Source organism: Ambystoma mexicanum, chromosome 10, assembly GCF_040938575.1.
Source record: "Ambystoma mexicanum isolate Mex_15411 chromosome 10, UKY_AmexF1_1, whole genome shotgun sequence".
NCBI classification, from domain to species: Eukaryota; Metazoa; Chordata; class Amphibia; order Caudata; family Ambystomatidae; genus Ambystoma; species Ambystoma mexicanum.
In genome coordinates this window covers 255,244,472-255,266,473 of record NC_090932.1, presented here as the reverse complement: position 1 = coordinate 255,266,473, position 22,002 = coordinate 255,244,472, and the positions used below count along the sequence as shown (strand labels likewise).

Below are 22,002 nucleotides of genomic sequence, written 5' to 3'. Positions count from 1 at the left end.
GAACCAAAATGATATACAACATGGGTGAAGCACTCCGGTCTGTCGTGCCACTGCAGCACCAGAGACTTGCACATACACACCCATCTGCAATGCACAGGTGCAGAGGAGATGGGGCGGGCCCTGCCAATTTGGGATGCAAGGCGTAGCAGATAAACGTGGTGGATTCTGCATGATATTATATGATATGGCATTTATAACGCGCCTGTACACAAGTGTTTCTAGGCACGACAAGATGAGGAGGGGGAATCAGAGGCAGGACAAAACAACAATCTTACTAGGTCTTGTGTCATTCAGATCGTGAAAGTGCAGGGAAGTGGAAGGGGAGAAGTGCCGAGGGCGGGGGAGGGGAAAAGTGAAATGAAAATGAAATATTTTATGTATATCGCGCTCGTACACAAGTGCATAAGTGCAGGTAACTCAACAAGTGCAGCCAGCGAGTAGCTCATAAGTGCAGAGAAAAGGGACTGTAGATATAGACCATAAATTCTGGGGGAGCCAAGAGGCAGTGCGAGGGCAACTGGACAATCAGGAGCCTGGGCCCGAGTTCAGAGGGTAGCCAGATGACCAGTGCCTGGAGCAGTCAGGACATCAGCAGGGGAGAGGAAGAGCGAAAGAGGAACAAATAGGAAGGTCTTGAGTTACTTCCGGATCCAGAGTTGGTTCTGCTCAAGTTTGAGAGAGGCAGGGAGGCTGATCCAGAGGGAGGCCCCAGCCGAAGAGAGAGATTTGTCCCCAACTCTCTGCGTGGAAAAGTTTCTGACCTTAAGAGAGTTGGCAGCGGATGAGCAGAGAGCTCGAGAAGGGAGATGTTTAGGAAGAGAGGGTTGGATGTAGTGGAGTCACAGGCCCCAGGAAGCCTTGTGGACCATGCAAAGGGTCTTGAACATGATCCTTGCTGCCACAGGGGGCAAGTGAAGAGATTTCAGAGCTGTAGAGATACGATCCCTGGGCTTGAGGCCAAGGACAAGTCTTGCAGTCCTGTTCTGGATACGTTGTAGAGGTCAGAAAGTAGAAGCAGGCAGGATTAGAAAGAGGCTGCTGCAGTAGTCCAGTTTAGAGAGGACCAGAGCTCTGGAGACAAGTGAGCTTCACGGGGAAAATGAGACAAGAATGAATACCTCTATGGAGGTGCAGCTGATAGTTTGACTTCTTAGAGACGTCAGAGATGTGAGGAGAGAAGGTGAGGGTGGTGGCAAAGATGACACCAAGGTTCTTAGCCTCACAGGTAGGATCAGGAAGATGGCCCAGAGTGGGCAGCTAGAGAGGGAGAGGAAAGGAGGAAGCTGGTGTCCCGATTAGGAAGATCTCAGTCTTACTGGCATTAAGGCAGAGATCAATAGCACCACATCATTCCTGAATTGCGGTCAGAAATTCTGGTATGAGAGAAGGGGAAGAGGTGGTTGAGGGGAGCCTGAAAGTGCAGGGAAGTGAAAGGGGAGAAGTGCTGAGGGAAGGGGAGGGGAAAAGTGCAGGTAACTCAATAAGTGCAGCCAGCGAGTGGCTCATAAGTGCAGAAAGAAGGGACTGTAGAGTTGCAGATACAGACCATAAATTCTGGGGGAGCCAAGAGGCAGTGCGAGGGCAACTGGACAATCAGGAGCCTGGGCCTGAGTTCAGAGGGTAGCCAGGTGACCAGTGCCTGGAGCAGTCGGGACATCAGCAGGGAAGAGGAAGAGAGAAAGTGGAACAAAAAGGAAGGTCTTGAGTTGCTTACGGTTCCAGAGGTGGTTCTGCTCAAGTTTGATAGAGGCAGGGAGGCTGATCCAGAGGGAGGCCCCAGCTGAAGAGGGAGATCCACCCTCAAATCTCTGCTTGGAAAAGTTTCTGACCCTGAGAGAGTTGGCAGTGGATGAGCAGAGAGCTCGAGAAGGGAGATGTTTAGGAAGAGAGGGTTGGATGTGGTGGAGTCCCAGGCCCCAGGAAGCCTTGTGGACCATGCAAAGGGTCTTGAACGTGATCCTTGCTGCCACAGGGGGCCAGTGAAGAGGTTTCAGAGCTGTAGAGATATGATCCCTGGGCTTGAGACCAAGTCAAGTCTTGCAGTCCTGTTCTGGATAAGTTGTACAGGTCAGAAAGTAGAGGCAGGCAGGATTAGAAAGAGGCTGCTGCAGTATTCCAGTTTCGAGAGGACCAGAGTTCTGGAGACAAGTGAGCTTCAGGGGGTAAGTGAGACAAGAAAGAATACCTCTAAGGAGGTGCACCTGATAGTTTGACTTCTTAGAGACGTCAGAGATGTGAGGAGAGAAGGTGAGGGTGGAGTCGAAGATGACACCAAGGTTGTTAGCCTTACAGGTAGGATCAGGAAGATGGCCCAGAGTGGGCAGCTAGAAAGGGAGAGGAAAGGAGGGAGCTGGTGTCCCGATTAGGAGGATCTCAGTCTTGCTGGCATTAAGGCAGAGATCAATAGCACCACATCATTCCTGAATTGCGGCCAGAAAGTCTGGTATGAGAGAAGGGGAAGAGGTGGTTGAGGGGAGCCTGAAAGAGAGCTGGGTGCCATCCGCATAACACTGAAACAGAACGTAGCAATGCACTGGGCAAGAGGTGCCAGCTAGTGGTTGTAAAGCCAGAGAGATAGGTTAGACCCCTGGGGATCACCACAAGTAGAGAGAGAGATAGAAGAGAGGAAATACCCCAGTTGGACCTGAGAGGATTGGTCAGTGTGAAAGGAGGTCAGCCAGGCCAGGGCCTGATTAGTGAGACCCAGATTATCACGTAGGCAATTGAGCAGGATGACATGGTTGACCATATCGAAAGCAGAAGAAAGATCAAGGAGAATGAGGACAGAATGGTGGTTAGAGTCAAGGTTAGAGAGCAGGTCTTCACAGGTATTCAGGAGAGTAGTTTCAGTGCTTCTGGCATCTCTGAAGCCAGGCTTATGTTTGTGGAGACAACCAACAGATTCAGTGTGCAGATTAAGCTGTGAGATGGCCAGATTTTCCAAGAGTTTGCCCAGGAAAGGAGTGATGGAGATCGGGCGATAGTTAGCCAGAGAGGAAGTATCGGCAGATGGCTTCTTTAGAAGGGTGTGCGTTTTTGAGGGGCATGGGAAGGTTCCAGTGGCAAAGGAGTGATTGCAGATATCAGCCAAGGCTGGAGAAAGGGTGTCAATGTGGTCCTTGATGGCTCTGGATGAGCAGGGGAGAACCTGCTTTGACAAGGCTTTCATAGATCGGACTTGTCTAGAAACATCATCTGGAGTGAACAAGGAAAAGGAGGAGAAAGGAGAAGGAGGGACGGCCACAGGTGGGCCAGGAGTGGAGGAGGGGGAGGTATAGGAAGAGAGGGTGGATAGGATGTCCTGAGTTTTAGTAATGAAATGAGAAGCCAAGCCTGTGCAGAGGGCCTGGGAGGGAACAGGAGAGGTAGAGACTTCAACAGGATTGGCCAGCTCCTAGATGCCACAGAGATGTGGGCTTGGATGTGGGCTCTCTTCTTAGCAAGGACATAGATTCTGTATTGCCTTTGAAGCAGGCGGCATGCCCTTTTGTTAGGGGGTGTGCCTTATGCCCTCCACTTCCTCTCAGCCACCCAACACTTGCGTTCAAGGGTGACGAGGTCTGAATCATACCAAGAGTTGCACTTGGATTTGTGCTTCAGATGCATCCTCATGACAGGAGAACAGACGTCAAGAGTGTTAGAGATAGAGAGATGAAGGTTAGATAGTGCTGTGTCAGGGTGTGAGTCAGCCAAAGGTGCAGAAGGAGTGAAAGTAGCAGCAAAAACCTCAACTGACACATGCTTCATGGGTCAGATGACCGGGAACGTAGGTGGCAGTGCTGGAGTCGGCTTGGCCTGAGGGTTAGAGAGAGAGAGAGGTGTGAGGAATGGAGAAAGTTATTATTCCAGGAGAGAGAAGTGGTGAGAAGGTTAGAGAAGGGGAGGTCTGAGGAGATCAGAACATCCAGGGTGTGCCCTGCAGAGTGAGTCAGGCCAGAGGGAAGAACAGAAAGAGAGAGTTGCAGAGGTTGCGAAAGAGTCCTGAAGAAGGGCAAGTAGCATCCAGGTGTATGTTCAGGTCTCAGAAGAGGAGAAGTTGAGAGGTAGCGGCAAGGAGGCAGGAGGAGAGGTCAGCCCAACTCAAAGAGGAATAGGGTGACGTGACCAGGCGGCCTGTATATAATGATCACAATGAGAGAGAGGACAGGAGAGATAGCGAGCCTACAGACCAGGCATTCAAAGGAGGATTAGTCCTGAATAGTAATCATAGAAGCAGGGATCCACTCTGGGAAGATCAAGGCTACCCCCACCACCGGGTTGGTTGGTTCTGTGTTCGTAGAAGATTTTTTAGCCACCGGGAATGGGAGTATCAAAGCTTGTGACAGAGTTGGTCATGAATGAAGTCTCGGCGAGACAGAGCACATCCAAATCAAGTTCTTCCAGGAAACGGCAGATGTCAGAGGAGTGTTTGACAGCTGACTTGAGAGTAGCAATGTGGGGCATGTATCTCCCTTTGCAGGCCTTCCGTGGAGGGTGCAAGTCAGAGATACAACCTGTGGAAGTGTTGGAGGTGCCCAAGGATGAGCAGAGGAGGAAGGAGGAGAAGGCAAGGTAGCCAGGGAGGAGAAAGAGGGTGCCAGAGGAGTGGCCAAGGAAGGAGTCAACAGGGTGGCCAGAGATGCATTAGAGGGTGCCATCAAGGTGGTAGAGGATGGAGGTGGCAGAGGAGCCAGTTAGGAGATCGAAGGGATAGCATGAGAGGAAAGGAAGTTGATATCAGCATAAGCGTCACCTGCGATTGGCTTCTTCTTTTCTGTGGCAAACCATCCTATAGGCTGAAACGCTGTGGGGGGCTTTCCTTTTCAGTGGCAGGGTCTAAGCTGTGGCACTCCTACCTCTGACCCTCTGTAGCTGTTTGATTTTGAGCTGTTCAAAACTTGTTTAAAGACATACCTGTTTGCATAGATTTGTCTAGATCATTGTTCTGCTTTTTCACATGCTAGTGCATTGATGTCTGTAGTGATTTGCTGCACTTTATAAGTGTAACGATGATGATGATGCTGATGATGGCCATCTCCTGGCCTCTACAGTGCATGGTGCTGGGTAGGTAGTAGGGGACTGTTCTGTTAGTCCCACCTTAAGGGTCTACCTTTGATCTTTCTCAGTGAGGGTGGGCTGACGAGGCAGATCCCTTAGAGGCAGATCTCACCAGGGAAAGAATGTGATAGGAGCATATGAAAGGCAGCGTTATCAATGGTTATGTATTTATTGTCTTTTGTTTTAAAACAAAAATGGGGGTTGCTGTGACAGAGTAAGTTAAGAACTCAGAGTGATGCCCACCTCCTTTGAGACTGGCAACTATTGTTTCAGGTTGCTTAGTGATCTTTCCAATCCGGCTGGTCTGGAGGGTAGACATGGTTTCCATCGGGTCCATGCCTGTTCTGAGGAAAAGGAAGGGGTGTCATTGCCCAGGCCAGGGCAAGACATATCGGGCCTACACATGTGATGTGGCAGCCCTAGCTTATCAAAGCACCTACTAAATGTATTCGATGGAATCCATTTACAACAAAAAATTAAAACTGGATAGTTATTAACTGCCGGGGATTTATTGCATCTCATGGACCTGGGTGACATCATAAACAACTCCTGCTTCTCTCTGGTTGTCTATCAGATGTCAATCAGAATCCCAGAGTGGGATATATCCCCATAGTGAAGAGCTACCCATCTATGTTTCTATCAATGTCGGTGATGATCTAAAAATAAAGTAATGGGAATACATTTCACTGACAAGTTTTAGATTAATCACATTTTCCCTAGTATCCTAAGTTCTACCCAAGTTCCATCCTAGTGAGGTGCAACTATGAACCTCAGGGTGGTATTTGGCGCTTAGAGTGACAGTGGGTTTCAGGGCATGAATGGGTATAAAGGAGGCAATGGGACTTTTAGAACTTATTAGCCTTGAGTAGCGATGTCCCTCGCTGAAATTATGTGGTTCAAGGCAGGGAAAGGACCTTGCAGTATGGATGGGCCTTTGGAGAGATTGACCAAATGGAGCAAGGAGTAGGGTTGGTTTCTGGGAGTGAGGGGGTGCATCCCTAATATCATGTTTCATCTGTTGAAGAACTATTTCTCTCATATATTATCTAATGATTTCAGTATTAGTCGATACAATTGAAATCAGCTAGTTCTTGTGTCATAACCGGCGGATTTTAAATTAAACATTGCATGCATGTTATGTTACACTTGGAATTGTAGCAACATTTGTAACACATACTGATGATATATGTTTTAAATATGATGGTTTGCTTTCCACCAATTTGACCACTTTGGCATCATCCCACTTGTCATAGACACATATTATTTATAATGTTCTGATTGGGCCAGCCAATCAGGAATGAGGATCATGTGTAGATGCCAGCCACCAATGCCTCGTAGATGCTCATAATTTCCCTATCTTGTTAGGCTAACTCAAGCAGAAGGTTTCCAGTCCCTGTGACCACCCTCTCTCCCTCTTTGCTCCACTAGCCCCATTTTCCCCACCAGCTACTTGTTTTCCCCACTGCTTCATATACTTCAATTGCATCTCCACCCACCAGCTTTGTCTGTCAAACCATTTGTTGGCTCTTGCGAGTTGCATATGCATGCTTCATCCTGTCTGCAGCATCGCTTGCCTCTGGATACGGGCATAACCTATGGTTCACCAATATGTAGCTTACCTCATCCTCCACTGGCCTCATTTTGGTGCCCGCCTCCTTGTGTCGGTGACCATTAGGGCCTGCGTCAACATCATCCCAACCACCTGTCTTTCCCGGTCTGGAGACTGCCTCTTTCCTGAAACAATCCTTTTTCAAATTAGGCCTTCACCCTGCTCCCCACTTACAGATGATAAAAGCCTTGGCACACTGGGGTGTGGATATCCCAGGCATTAGGTAAACAGAAGCACTGTTTATTGGGCCTTTCAGGCATGCTTTCTGGGCACTTAGTGTCTGTGAATTACACCCCTGTGAGTGCTGAGGCTTAAATAAGATTCTTTTAGCCTCAGTTTGGGAAGATGAGCTGGCAGACTGGTGACTGTTTATAAACCTGATATTTCTGTTTTGGTTTACTACCTAGCCAGTGACCTCTTGCTAATACTATAAGACACTTTTCATGCAAAATACTTGACTTACCAAGCAATGTGCTGCGTTCACTTACCCTCTGGGCTTAGTGTTGCTACTGTGGATATAGTTGTGGACTTTGTTTTGTAAGTAGTAGGGACTAGAAGCAAACACAAACAGTCATGAAAAGAAAGTAACACTATAGCTGCCATGCATTTAGTGCTATTCTACAATAAAAGTTAAAACTTGATATTCATTTCTCCTCTTACCAAATCAATTAATTTCAGTTGCCTGGTATTTTGAGTAGCTCAGATATAACTTTTATTTATCTTAGTTTATTTAAATCTCACATGTACCACATACATTCCTGAAAGTTAACAGACAAACTGTGCACCAACGCCTTTCTATCAACTGCAATTGGACACACACAGGAACAAAGTATTCAGGTGTTGCTACATAATCAATGTCTGAGTTTAGGGGAGTGCTCATGCATGCCTTTTTAATCTGCAAACACACACATTTTGCGATCAAGCAACCTTTTTCATGCAGCGTATCAGTTGAGTATACCTCAGGGTGGAGAGGGTTAGAGTTGGGGTTTTAACCCTGAACATTGCCCACCAATATTCAGAAGTCCCCAATGTCAAAGTTCAGTGACCTCAACATTTTCATAGGAAATGCTAGGGTTACGGGGGGGGGGGGGTGAACCGATCCAAAGCAACCTCCCAAGGCATCCTGTGCCTCCTATAATTTATATAGCTGAGTGGGGTCTACATAGTGGCAGTGCAAATCTCTCCATGATAAAATCCAAGCATAAAGTTTAAAGATAGTTTTCTTATGAACAGATCCAACAGTCTGAGTGTTCCTTATAAGGTTCACAGGGTTCAGGGCAATTGCTCAATGCTCTGAGTCAATAAGGGTACTTTCTGTGGATTTCATCGGGCTTGTCTCTAATTGGTGGTAGGAAAACAGTCAGTCAAATCCGGTTTGCATTGTAGTCCCTGTAGATGATGGGTCAATACCAACAGCTATAGGATGTATTTGAACTTTAAGGCACAGCCAACTTGGTTTGCCTTCCCCAGTTTCTACGCATGTATTTAAGAGGGCTCAGTCCCCTTCCTCTCCAAGCATCTGGACCTGCCTCTTTACCAACAATCTACACATGTTTTGCTTCTGCTCTTCCTCAATGCCAAGCCATGTGCTTGTTCCACTGCCCACTGTTTGTTTGAACCCTTCATATTTGGGTCTCCCCATCACCTACCTTTTGCTAAGTGTACCCTGTTGTACCTCACTGGTCTTGCTAGTTATAATTTTGTTATCCTCCTGTCATTCATCCCGATGTTTTCCACCAACATCTATCTGGTGTCTCAACCCCACCTCCTCCTGATGTTTTCATTGCACCTCCTCCTATGTCCCCAAACAATGTTCGAACAATTTCTCTAGCCGCTCCTGTCCTGATGCTTCAAATAACCATTGTTTTGATGTTTCCAACCAATCTCCTCCTGATCCCTCCAACCAACATCATGCTGACTTATTTCCCTCTCTTGTCTACACCCTCCTCCACTCTAGACTCTCCAAATCCTCTCCCCGATCCCCAACTCACTTCAGTCGCCTGCTGCCAGCTCCTACTCCAAACAAACACTGCCTGACTCAGACTGTGGGTTTATAGAGCCCTCTTATCCCTCCGCCGGGTTGGGCCTCTGATTAGGGTCTTCATCTATGGATGTGTATGAGTGAGGAGTTAGTAATTGCTGTACCTATTTATTCACCTGCGTTTTCTTTGGTACATTGAGGCCAGACCAAGCCTTTGAAAGGATGAGCACCATTTTGGATTTTACTTTCAGCCATTATGGGGGATGCTTCTCCTCCAAGCTCTACAGGGTACACCTTTACATTGTAAGTGGTTTGGAGTCCAGGCTTACAGTCCATGGCAGTTTCACATAATCATTAACAAAGTTAAAGCACTTTGAATGGGGTGCCATCTCCTGTTGTGTGATGTCTGGGGAATGCAGGGTGTGTTGGTTTCTGAAGTGGACTCGCTGTGTGACTGTCATAAGAAAGTGTGGCGCAATTCCGATTCCTGACAGGTTGTTTGCCAAACATGCTGAAGGGATTTAACTTCTTTGCGACAGTTTCCAATAATTGCAGGGTTCAGATCTTTTAAAGGGACAGTGTTCCCAAATTCCTCTGCTCTATGAATTCTTACATACACAAAGAGTCAAACTCATGATCCCCGCGCAGCAACCTATGGGTACTTACGCCCTGCTGCAGATTGTATTTTCTCTCAGGGCATGGTAAAAACCCCACATTTGCAGATCAATTTCTTGAAACGTTTGATAGCTCCGGGAACCTCAAATCACCCATCATTTCAATTATCCCCAAAACTGTTTTCCCAGACATAGAGTAGACAGAAATCGAAAAAGCATGGGTATGTTGTAGACTCTCCAATCTGGCAGAGACATGACTCCAGTAATGGTGGCAATGACAGTGACATGGATGGTTTTGGGCAATGAGGACAGGCACAGTGATTGCCAGCAAGGGTATGGGAACCACAAAGTGTTGAGAAAGGTCTGGTTCAAAGTTCATTTGGTTCAGTGAAGTTGAGGTCAGGACACACTGGTATCCACACAAGGCCAAAACTAGAAAAGCTTCATTGCTTCAAATATATTGCTCTGGCCTCTTGGTTTCTACATGTACTCTCTTTCAGCTGTTGAGTCACATCTTTGGCCAGTGTTGGCAAGCCTGGCAGGTACATTCCAGCTAGTCTCACCGAGACACTGGCCCTGATGTTACCCATGAGGGTAAGTCCTGTCACTGCAAGAAGTGATTAGTGTTTCACTCTTGAAGGATAATAGAAAGGTGGGCAGGTCTTTCTGCAGGGATTCTGTACTCTGTTTTGTGTAGCTATGTTCTTCTGTACATTGACAAAGCAGTAGAGCTGATCCTTCACTTTCTTGGGTTGAAGTGGTTAGAGCTGCAGACAATGGGCTAAAAACATTCAAAGATGTTGTTGACCACCCCACCATTGACAGTCTCGACTTTAACCTGTGCAGGTTTCTTAGCCAGGTTTGGCCCACCATATCTATTAATTTATATAAGTATCTTCCTTGTGTTGAAGTTAATATTGAGGCTTCTGCAAAGGACTGCACGGCACTAAAGTGAAGGGGAAGTAAAGGGGAGGGGAGAAGTGGGAGAGGATAAGGTTTGAAGAGGAATCGGGGGTTGGCAAAATGGAAAGAAACATGACTGGCAATCAGTTAGAGCTTAAGGGCACCATACAAGAAATCACAGACGGTGAAGTGTAGCCTTATGTGGCCACAGCTGTACCACCCACTCCCTATTAGATGAATCATGTTCAACACATTCCTTCCCTGGATTCTAGCAACAGTGGAGGCCAGTGGGGGGCACCTATGATATGTCCTCTGAAATTGATTGAAAAGGTCTCCCACCAACCACAGGGGCTCCTCAGAGTAAGCAACTGAGTTACCCACTTAAAGAGCTCGTTTAACCTGCACTCGAAAACAAGGAACCCCAATGGGGAATATAATGGGATTTGCTTCATGATGGTCGCTCTGATCAGAGCTGTGGCTTTGTTGGTAAGGATTACCAAACATTATGAATAGGGCACCCTGTTTTCTGTTTTTACTGATTTGTATAGATAAATATAGACAGAAGTGAATACATTAATTATCTTTATTGTTTTGTTAAAACAACTTTTAAAACAACGAATGACTGGTCTGTGGCTTGGCTAACCGTGCTGTCAATCATGCCTTGAATGTCAGTGGCTGTGAAGCCTGGCAGCATCGGGGGAATTAGATGTGAAGCTATGAATGTGGCTTTGTTGGTGTGGTTAATATCAGCAGCAATGAAAAGCTGCAGGTTTTTATTCGCAATGTAGACATTTTACTTGTGGAACTTGGTTTGAAGTGCAGTAAGAATGCTTCATTTTAGTCCTGCATGGTAGTTAACATGTGTATTTGTGTTTTTTTTTGTTATTGTAAAAAAGTTTTATTATAAACCTTATACAACTCGATCCATGATAAAACACATAATTCATTACTTAATAAACAACTCATAAAATAATTTTTACATTTTAAATTCATAGTTCATTATTCATAACTGCAACCACCCACCTAATGATAAGAATCATCCTTTTAAATACAAGTATACAAGTGTATAATACAATCATAAAAAATCAAAAGAGAACATCGTCTCTTTCATTCTCATATACTCATTCAGTTCAGTTGTCTCCCAAAAATTCTTTGTGTTCATGAAATGTTGATACTTCAAATACTCGACTACCACAATCACAAGTGTGGAGGTTGAACGTTGCTTTATATTTTCCCACGCATTTTCTGAATTCAGTATGGCGGTTGTGCGAACAAATCCACCAAAAAAAACTCTTCTCTCAACTTCTGTAGAGCCCCACAAGCAATTAATAAGTGCTTAAGAGTTTCTTCCGGGAACCACAGAACCGACACAGTGCTGTTTCTCAAAGGCCACGTACAAGCCTCACCTCTACAGTCGATAACAGACTAAATCGAACCCTTAAAAATGTTTCCCTATATCGGCTATCAGGGCACTGTGTCAGGTACTTCTGGAGAATTCCCCTTTTTTTGCACTCAGCACTTATTTTGCTGCACATAGTGAACTGAGCTCTTTTATCTCCAATTCATATATAGAATTTTTCCATCTTTTTCATCTTTACTTGACCTGTATTTTGAAGCAATTATTCTATAGGCACCTCATAGTGCTCCATAAATAAGTCACATTTCTCCTTGAACTTAGAATACCAGTTTGTCATCAGCTACGCCAATAGCGCGTAGATTGAGTTGCTTCCACCTACCAACAATTAAAAAAATAATAGGATATTCCTCAACTGTAAAATAGCCAGGAGAGAATTCAACCCTAACTCGAAACGAACAAACATCAGGGGAACACAAATAGGTCATCGTAAAGTTCTTCTCCATATTAGGATTTCTAATTTGTCTAGCTACAATGCATTTATGGCGGGAAATATATCTAGGCCATAGACTATCACTGGAATCACCTTTGCTTTGCAGAACTGCACAAGAGGTTTGAGTGAGAACCAACAGTATTTGCTCACGATGAAAGACATTTGTGCAACAAATTGCCGACCCTTAGACTACAGGGCTTCTTTATATATTGTGACCTCTTTCGGTCTTGTTAAAATAAAACCCACATATTTGGTATTTGCCACTTTTTGAACATTCTGCCTGACAGTAATCCCTTGTTATTTTATATCTGGCTCCTTTATAACAAACAATGTTTGCTTTTTTGGGGTTGATGGTTCACCCATTTAGTTTTGCATACGTCTCAAATCTCGACAGTTGCCTCCGGAGACCCACAGGAGTTCTATCTAATAACCACATCAGCACAGGTCACACAGGAGCATCTCATTGCATTAAGCTTAGGTGAAACACAGGCTGTTTTCCTCAAAAAGTCCCACAAATCGACCAAATACATATTAAAAAGGCAAGCAGCCAGTACACAACCTTGCCTAAGCCCCGGGTACGTACTTATGAGTACAGAAACTTCACAATTTAGATGTAACCTCACTTTAACCAACGTATCTCTGTGCATTTGAATTAATGTGCCCAAAATGTGTGGAGGCATACACCAATCCCAATGTTTCTTCCAAAGTCTTAATCTATCCACAGAGTCGAATGCCAGACTCAGATCTATACAGGCCACATACAAGGGATCTCGACTCACCTTGCACGCCTAATCAATTAAGGATTGGATAACGAGCACATTTGCATCCGTACCTGTGCCGCGCCTGAAGCCTGTCTGAAATTTTGAGAGTATTTTCTTGTCTTTAAAGCATGCCTCTAACTCCATCAAGACACATCTTGCAGAGATTCTACTCTCAATATACATCAGGGCTATCAGCCGGTAGCTTGTTTGATCCCTTCGGTTTCCTTTTTTGTATATTGGGACAATTATTGATAAGGTCCAGGCTGGGGGGATAATTTTATAATGGAGGACATTTTGGAACAAAATGTGGAGAACATTTACCCATACTTCTACTTCGTATTTCAGCATTACATTACACAGACCATTTGGGCTTGGAGCTTGAGAATTCAATCCTGCTTTTATAATGGCTTCAAGGTTCTCCACCGAGATGTCTAAATGCCATTCTATAGTTAACTGTTTAGTCTCTCGAGTGCGTACCTTGATACAACTTAGAAAAAATGGTGTATCCAAACTTCTTCCGAGATAGGATTTGACATGGGTTGGTCTTGCTTACCCGTTTGTTGATTTATCAGGGTCCAAACGTTTTTACTATTTTTAGTCAGTACTGCTTTTACCATTACTTCACCATCCCATTGCAACATCAAATATTTGTTGCATTTAAATCTTTTTTTCTCTTTTTTTATTAGGCACCTTTTAGCAATGCCTTCTAAGAAGAATTAATTTTCTTAATCATGCTTCTCATTGATTTTTTTTCCAGTTGGATTTCATCTGAATATGCATGTGGTCGGTTAGAGTGCCTAGCTCTGCCTGCCAGCTGTAAGCATCAATCTCTTTTTTCTGCAACAAATATCAGGAAGCTCTCAACTCCCAATTCTTGGCATTTCATCTCCAATGTGGTAGAAACCCAGAAATTCCTAACAAGAATGTTCAACCACTCTATGCTCATTTGACTCCACCCTAGCCTGTTCTTTTGGGTGTTGACTACTATGTTTTTTACAATTAGGCTTATCTGGCAGAAGGATCTTTAAGTTGATTGTTATAGTTATTTCATCGTGGTCACTAACTCGGCTACTGATTACATCTAGATCTCATGAGTTAAGCCGTCAGAAGCTACGACATGAGCTACCATGACCTAAGGGCGTTTATGTGCCATGTTGGTTATGCTGGAATACCTCCCGCTATATTGTAGCCATTTAGAATTGACAGACCCCAACCTTTACAGAAATCCCACCATAAAGTACCATATTCTGACTGTAATGCTGCATATGGGCTTTTCAAGCTCCACTTCCCCCTCCAACTCTACGTTCGGGGCAAGCAATGAAAGTTAAAATCTCCAACCATTAGTGCCTCTGAGATAGTATGTTCAGCTTTGAAGGTTCCTATTATGTCATCCAGGGCAGACATAATTACCATGATATCACAATGGGACCACAGCCAATATACATTTATCACTAAAATGTTCACTAAAATGTTCTTACATTCCACATCCGCACCAAATTCCAAATGTACTTCCAAAATACCTCTCTGATTGTTAACGATCACAGTTCCTTTAAGGCCCTCCCACTGCTTGATAAATGTGCACAATCCCCCCCGATGGTCAGCCGACATTGGTCCGGGAGGCCATTTGTTGAAAGCAATGATACCCATCACAACAGAGAGCTTCCATCGCACAGGTTTCCTGTAGGCAGACTATTGTGTATTCTTTTAGGGAGTCAGTTACATTCGTACTATTCATTAGTTTAGAGAAACCAATAACATTCCATGTCACTAGCATTAGTTATAGCTGAAATGACCCAACATCCGACTCCTTTGGGCTACGGGTTCCGATTTCGTCCTGAATCCTGATATCTGCCCCACCGCCCCTGCTCTAGGGCTTTAATCACCGTCAGCCAGTCAATTTATCCAACCTCCAGCAAGCTCTCTCTCCTCCTAGAGGGCCCATTCCTGCAATTTTCCAAATCTCCATCCAGTTCTCATGTTTGTATCTTTCTCATATCAACCGTGATCACTACAAATCCTTGGTTACGTAGCTTTTCACTCTCAGAGATGACTAACGCAGAAACTAGTTTTGAGTCAAAGTGCACTTTATTTTGTACATATTGCTTTCAAATTCGGAATCTGGGTTAGGATCAGCAAAACGTTGCCTCTATTTAAGGTAATGCCCCAGGGCCCATAGGTAAGGACCCGAGCGAAGCGAGGGCCTTACCGAAGGCCCCGGGGCATTACCAGAGTCGGTAATGCCCCGACGCGAGGGTTCTATTGCTATTAGTACCCCAGCCTGCAAAAATTACGTGACCGGGGCACTAAAAGCTTTTTTTTGTCCCGAAACGCTCAGGCGTTTCGGGCGCTGCAGTGTTTCGGGAAAAAAAAAAAAAGAAAATGGCTACGGCCATGGAAAGGGAAAACGGAGTCCGTTTTCCCTTTCCAAGGCGGCCATCGGGAGCAGACGCGCTGGGAACACAAGTGTTCCCAGCGCGTCCGCTCCCAAAAAAGGATCAAAAAGAAGGTAAGTGGGGTTGGGAGGGAGGGAGTGGGACGGGGGAAGAGGGAAAAAAAAACATACCTGCATCCCCAGCGGGGGAGGAGGGAAGCCCCCAGCCATGTGGATGGCCCTGCTTCGAGCCTCCTCATTGGCTGAGGGATTGCCACGCCCCCGCCGGGGACAAAGGCCGTGGAATCCCGGCGGAGGGATTCCCAGCCGGGTAGGGACCTGGCGAGAGCCAATCAGAATGCTTGTGGCATTCAGATTGTCTCTCGCCAGGTTACTAATTAAAAATAGGTTCTTTATCCTTCCAAACTCGTGGGTAAACGTAAGTTGCAAATCATTGTTTCCAGAGCTCTCTCTCATACCTTCTAGGGTAGGGTATCTCTCATGTCGTGTATCAATGTCTCTCATTTCACCCGATCCCCAGTTTCTGGAAGTCTGTTGTTGAACTCCCTGGTGCCCATGTCCCTGGACTTTTCTGTGTCCACCTCTGCAAGTGTACACATATTATTCAACAATTCACCAAAATGTATGCTTTCCTTTGTATTCTGAGTCCACCCACCCAGGGAAGGGGCTTCTCTTGATTCCTCAGTGCTCCACCTTCCTGACAAGCACTCTCTTCTCTTATTTACATGTTGAACTTCAGACCATCCTCGCCCGCTTCCCATCAGCTATATCCTGCCTTCCTTTATCTGCTTTTCCACCCTCTCCTTCCCACCAACCTTCAGCATCTGATCATTTCTGTTGTTTTCTTCCACCCACCCCATCAAATGTTGATACGGTTCCTCACTATCCTCCCGCTCCTCCCTTACACATTCTGTTTCTTTCAACTTCTCATTTTGCGCCCCATACGGCCCCTGCCTCCACCTCTTTGGGTCTCCCACCCGCTTGGTTCTGGGCCTCACTCTTTACAATCATCTGACTGGTATTTATTTATTTTATTTATTTAACATTTATAGAGCATGCCAAACCTGTGGGTATCTGGGCACTGGAAAACAGATAATGTGGTACAGTCAACAATAGAAAGCATGAGTTTGTGATATATTATATTGAACATATTTACAGACATAGGATCCGTAAGTATAATAATCAGTGATATTTACATCATTACATGTCAGTCCTTATTCCTGCTCCATCCTGACCAACAGTTTGTAGGTCTTGAAATTTTGGGTTTAATACAACTCTGCCTGGACCAAGCAAGCCCCATAGATCTAGACCTGTTTGAGTCGATATCACTACTGTAGTTCTTGCCTGCAGAGCACCAATTTTAACGCTCCCAGCCACTGCATTAAGGCCCTTAGATTGTGCCCTCTTAATGGTCTGTTTTGGTATATTGCAGGGTACAGCATCTTCATTGTCCTGTTTCCTACTGTTGGGCCCAGTATTGACCTTAGGACTCAGTTCTGCAGATGATTAAACCCCTGGCATTGAGTGTTCTACCAATGGGGGAAGACAATCCTCTTCTTTTCTTCCTAAACCCTCCTCTTTTCTGTTCCCCTTAAAGGCCACCAGTGACAATTTCTGGGGAAAAAAGAGCATGTCATTGCATTTTTCATTTTGATGTTTTTCAGCTTTTTAGAATTTGTTTGGGCAAATCCCCCAACCCCCCAGTGGCCCCTGGGGAGTTACCCTGATCTCTTGACATACAACTGGTGGGGGAGGGGGGATTGCATCGCCACTGCCTGAAATACAGTGTTTTTCAGTGTACAGTGCTTTAGGCCTATATCTTCTTCACTGTTGTCTCCGGCCTCTTTCTTAGTTCTTCGTCGGTACACACCTTCATACCACACGAAATCACTGAGGGCACTGTTTTTTCAGTAGACACCCAAACGCTAGATTCCTCCCCTACTTCTTCAATAGTCCCAGGCAGCAGATACTGAAACATGGTTCATTCATCTACTCTTGCACTAATATTTGCTAACATTATCAAATGTACCCGCACTTCATCCCTTAGGTTATTATACAACGTCATAAATTATCTCAAAACCATGTTTAAGGCTGACATGGTAGGAGATATTAGTCAAATATGATCGTCAACTTCTTTCAGGGTGTGATGAATGTTGCTATTCTCCTCTTGATCTGTTGTCTCTGCATGGAATGTACTTCCTCCCTTCTATTTTCGAAGAAGTCAATAAGGTCTGAAGGTGAGCCTTGCATCGACAGGTCACAAGTCTGATTCACTATAGTGACGCCCATCCCCTTTGTTGCTTCTCAGGAGATAAATTTCATATGTGCAATTAGGCTTGGATCGTGCTAATTGGAGTCCTGTCCAGCCATGCAGTAGTTTTTATTCCCACCACCTTTTTTGCCACTGGCGCAGAGTTGGAGAAGTCTCTGATAGTCTTACCCACAATCGGGCCTGTGATCAGATGCAGCAAAGAGCTATGGCCAAGGAAATGACCCAGGGCTTTCAGAGACCCTTTTCCATGTTTTTGTAAGGACCCCAAACCAAGACCTTCTATCAAGACGGGTGTGGCTTTTCTCGATGCACCATTTGCCTCTGCTCCTCTTTGCTGAGACGCGCATTTTGCCTTGGTCTCATACACATGTTCACCCGTTGGTATGCATTCTATCTGTCCGCCCCTCATGGGTTTGCTAACCGCCTCTTTGTTGCATGAATCGTCCAGGTCCATTATCACCTCCTGAGGGAGTGTTTAATGTCGTGTAGCCCCCCCCCCGCCTGACTGTGCAATCCTGTATGTGGTGCCATCTTGATTATCAAATGAAAGTGCTATGATGTTAATTCTCCTAGTAAACAATGCTCCAAAGTTTGTTCTCCATGCTCTGAGACGTCTGGAGCACACCTTCCAAATTTCTTAAGATTGAACATTCGGACAGAGTATCTGCCGCTCTTTTGGATACGATTTCAATTATGAAACATCACAGAGTGGAGAATATGTGTACGATGTGGGCAGTCTTTTAAATATTAGCTCTGAAAACAAAGTATCTAGTGGCACAAGTAACAGAGGCTCCAAGGCAAAGCCCTGCCGTCACCTCTTGACTTCTGTCACAACTGTCACGTTAGGCTTGCAGAAGATACTCAGCGCTTGCGACTATGCCCAATCGCAGTGCATTTTCTTACTGTGTAACAGTTTAAATTCAGTTGCCTTTCCTCCCTTGACTCGCAACAGACCGCCACTGACCACTTTGCTGCTCTGCGTGCCTCGGGTTTGGGCTGTTTTTAACTCCTTGCAATGCAAACAGGGTCCAAAGTCGCTCCTCCAGCCAATAGAAAATGAAAAAAGACTCCACCTCTTACCACTTTGCCCACCCACTTACCAGCTGTCTTACTTCTGTTCATATCCTTAGTGCTTTAAAGCTACCATGTTGCCGAGCTGAGTCAGAAGTAGTACTGCTCCTACTTTTTGTGTTTTTAACAAATATGCGTCTGTGTGTGCTCACGTGTGCGCATGTATGTGTTTTGGTAAGTAAACATTGGCAATGGACTTGAACCGTGTCCTTACGAGTTTGCAACAAAAAACGTAACAAGTTAACAAATGCTGCCATTTGCAGTAAATATATGCATAATGTCTTACTTGATTTTGAGTTTCCAAACTTAAATATGTGCCCAGTTTTCTGTCTGTAAACAATAAATACCCCATTCACAATGAAAATAAAAATGGAACTTAGACTGATGGATAGCATGAAACCGGCTGCCTTTATTATGAAGCAGACAGGACAAACCTAGGATTTTTTCGCTATTCATTTCAGTGGCCTAAGCATATGTTTTGTAAATGTAGGGTATAAACGATGAAATAATAAGCCGTCCAAAATGTTCCTTATCCAAGGTATCCTACACACCTGCTTCCTTATTCTTTAAGATGTGAAGAAGTGCCTTTTGAGGCTCATTAATTATTTCTTTAAACATGCTTTATGGTAGAGAACGGTTTCTTAATTGTCTCCAGGGCCCAAGGTATAATGGCCAGCGGGCAGATCATAGAAACACATGTTTAGGGGCCTTTAGTCCATTCACAACTCTACCTTAATGACAAAAGTCATGGCTATTGGCTTTGGCAATGCACGCTATGGCTACTCTACTGTGATTTTGATAGTGTACATCCATAACTGCACCTTCTAGCGTGTATGTTCAACATTATGATGCTTCATTATTAATGATGCTAGACTTTGTACACCCTCTCTAGGATATTAGCAGGTTAAAGGGCATCCGTGTTCTGTGTCACAAAGTATGAGGCTGCAGCTAAGTGAGTTATGCAGGCACAGAGCTCTAGGGGGACCCTTACCATCCCTGTAATGCAGTTTTCTGTTCTGATTTTATGAACTAGCAATGTAGTGGGAATACATTTCACTGGAAAGGTTTAGATGAACCCATACTTTCCTGGATCCTAACCTAGTGAGGTGCAAATACAGACCTCGGGCTGGGATTGGGCATTTGCACGGGGTTGTGCGTTTGATAGACAATGAGCCTCAGGGCATAACATATGCTGATAATATATCATTTATAATACATGATTTTGATGTCTTCTTTTCCACAGGCAGGGCCATTTTGCTATCATCACACTCACCACAGACATCGGATATCCTTTAGCACCATTATTAGCAAGTTCTGATTGACAAAGTCCATCAGGAATGAAGATTCGGTATACATTCAGTGGCTGTTGCCTGGAAGACTTTACTCAATCCCACCCGGCTGAGTCAAGCAGAAGGTTGCCACTGCCTGTGACCATCTACTCTCCCTATGTGCCAAACTGGTCCCTCTTTCACCACCAGCTGCCTGTTTTCTCCAGTCTTTTTCGCACCATGCCTGCATTTCCACACCAACCCTCTCCTCATCTGTCGGCCCATTCGCAGTCTCTTTTCTCGTGTGCTGCCTGCATGTGCCGAGTCGTGCCCGTGGTTTTACTTACTGCTACACATGGATGTGGCCCATGCTTCACTAGGCTACGGCTCTTCTCACCCGCACTGGCATCTTTTGGGTGCCCTTGTTCAACAGGGCTTGCTTCAATACCATTTTGTATACACCTATTTCCACATGTGGCGGCTGCAATGTTGCCATAGTAACAGTGCATGGTTCCTTAGTCCCTGGTTGCTTTTTCTTCAACATGAATCCCTTTTTGCTAAAAGACTTATCACACAGGGTGGATTTCCCAGTCACTAGTTGCTACCTGCATTCTTTAAGGCCCACACTTCGCTCGGGCCGGAAAGTTATGCTTTCTGGGCACCTAATGCTTGAGAATTCCACTTTCACGGGCTCTAAGGATTAGATAACATTAATTTAGCCTCCGTTTGAGAACTGGAGCAGACAGACTGATGAGCTTTAATAAACCTGATATTTCTTGTTTTGATTTTCTACCTATCCAGTGCCCTGTTATTAGGGCGCTACATGCCCAAAGGCCTCAGAGCACAGCAAGCAAGAGGAGAAACAGAGCAATCAAGAAATTGGAGGGCAATCACTCAGGAGGCAACTTTAATCAGCCAGATTAAAGAGAAGAGTTTTTATACCCTTTTTAAAACTTGTTAAAGAGTGAGATGCTTTAGTGGCAGGCGTAAGAGTGTTCTATTCACGCGGAGCATGAAAATCAAAAGCAGTTTCTCCAAATTATTTCAACCGAAAATTGGGTTGTATCAACTGTGGATTGTCAGAAGAGCACAGTTCCCAATGGGAGAATTTCGATGACAGTCTCCTAGATAGATAGAGCAGAGCACGATTATTCTGGCATTTAAAGGCGAGAGATAATATCTTATGCCTTATTTTCTGCCTGACCGGGAGCCAACGCAATTCCCTCCCATACGCCGTTAAATGGTTGCGCCTAGAAAGTCCAAAAACTGCTCTCACAGCCCAATTTTGAGTAATCAGAAGGTGGTGGAGATTGCCTTGTGAGGTACCTAGTAATAGACTATTACAATAGTCCAACCTTGAGTTCACAAGAGATGATGTCAATGGCACTCTGTTAGCAGTGGAGAGATATGGTCGAATCTCATGAAGCAACTTAATTACGTGACCACAAGATGAGCGTAACTGTGATACTTGTTTTTTCACTGATAGTTCAGCATCTAGACTCACCCCAAGAGTTTTTACTGAATTGCATACATCAATCTAGTACCCACAATTTCAAAATGTGAGCATTGGAAATGGAGCTTCTTCAAGCGAGGACCAGATGCCATAATGAGAAGCTCAGTTTTGGAGTCGTTAAGTGCGAGAGAGTTTTCTTCGCTATCCAAATCTGTATTTTGTTGTAGACTATGTTTACTGTATCATATCCTTAGAATACTCACCCGATAGTTCAAAAAGGATCTGAGTGTCGTCTGCATAATTTTCAAATTGGACCCCCAGATTGTCCAGAAGATCAATTAAGGGTCTCATATAAATGTTGAACAGCAGGGGTGAGAGACATGGCCCCTGTGGTACACTACAGGACAGAACTATAGGATTAACCTGGGCTCCAGGCACAGCCACTCTAGATGTCCTAAGACCAAGGAAGGAAGTCAACCAGTTAGCTGCAGTTTCTGAACAACTTGCAACAGTTAACAATCTATTATGTAAGAGTTTGCGGTCAATAATGTCATATGCTGACTATAGATTTAACAATAGCAGAAGAGAGCGGTTTTCGTTCCATAATAGGATCTGAAACTGGACTGATGGCTATTTAGTAAGTTACTTTCCTCTATAAAATTCTCTAAAATTTAAAATGCAACTCTGTCCAATATTTTCAATAAATAGGCAACATTGGAGATGGGCTTATAATTCTTTGGGTTTTTCTCAAACGGCAAATTCCATGCTCTATTGGATCCAACACACTCCTTACC

The 22,002-nt window shown here is 44.8% G+C and overlaps 1 protein-coding gene across 2 annotated transcripts in view; it reads right to left on the bottom strand.

Moving 5' to 3' along the window:
* The window catches only part of LOC138493160 (mucin-3A-like), a 202,491-nt gene that overhangs the window by 30,743 nt on the left and 149,746 nt on the right, over positions 1 to 22,002 (bottom strand). Inside the window, exon 5 of one of the 2 annotated variants that reach the window (XM_069620345.1) lies at positions 7,135 to 7,197. The exons of the other annotated variant lie outside the window; for it this stretch is intronic. Coding sequence (XP_069476446.1) covers positions 7,135 to 7,197 — 63 coding nt within the window. The remainder of the gene's footprint in view (positions 1 to 7,134; positions 7,198 to 22,002) is intronic. 2 annotated transcript variants of the gene reach the window in all.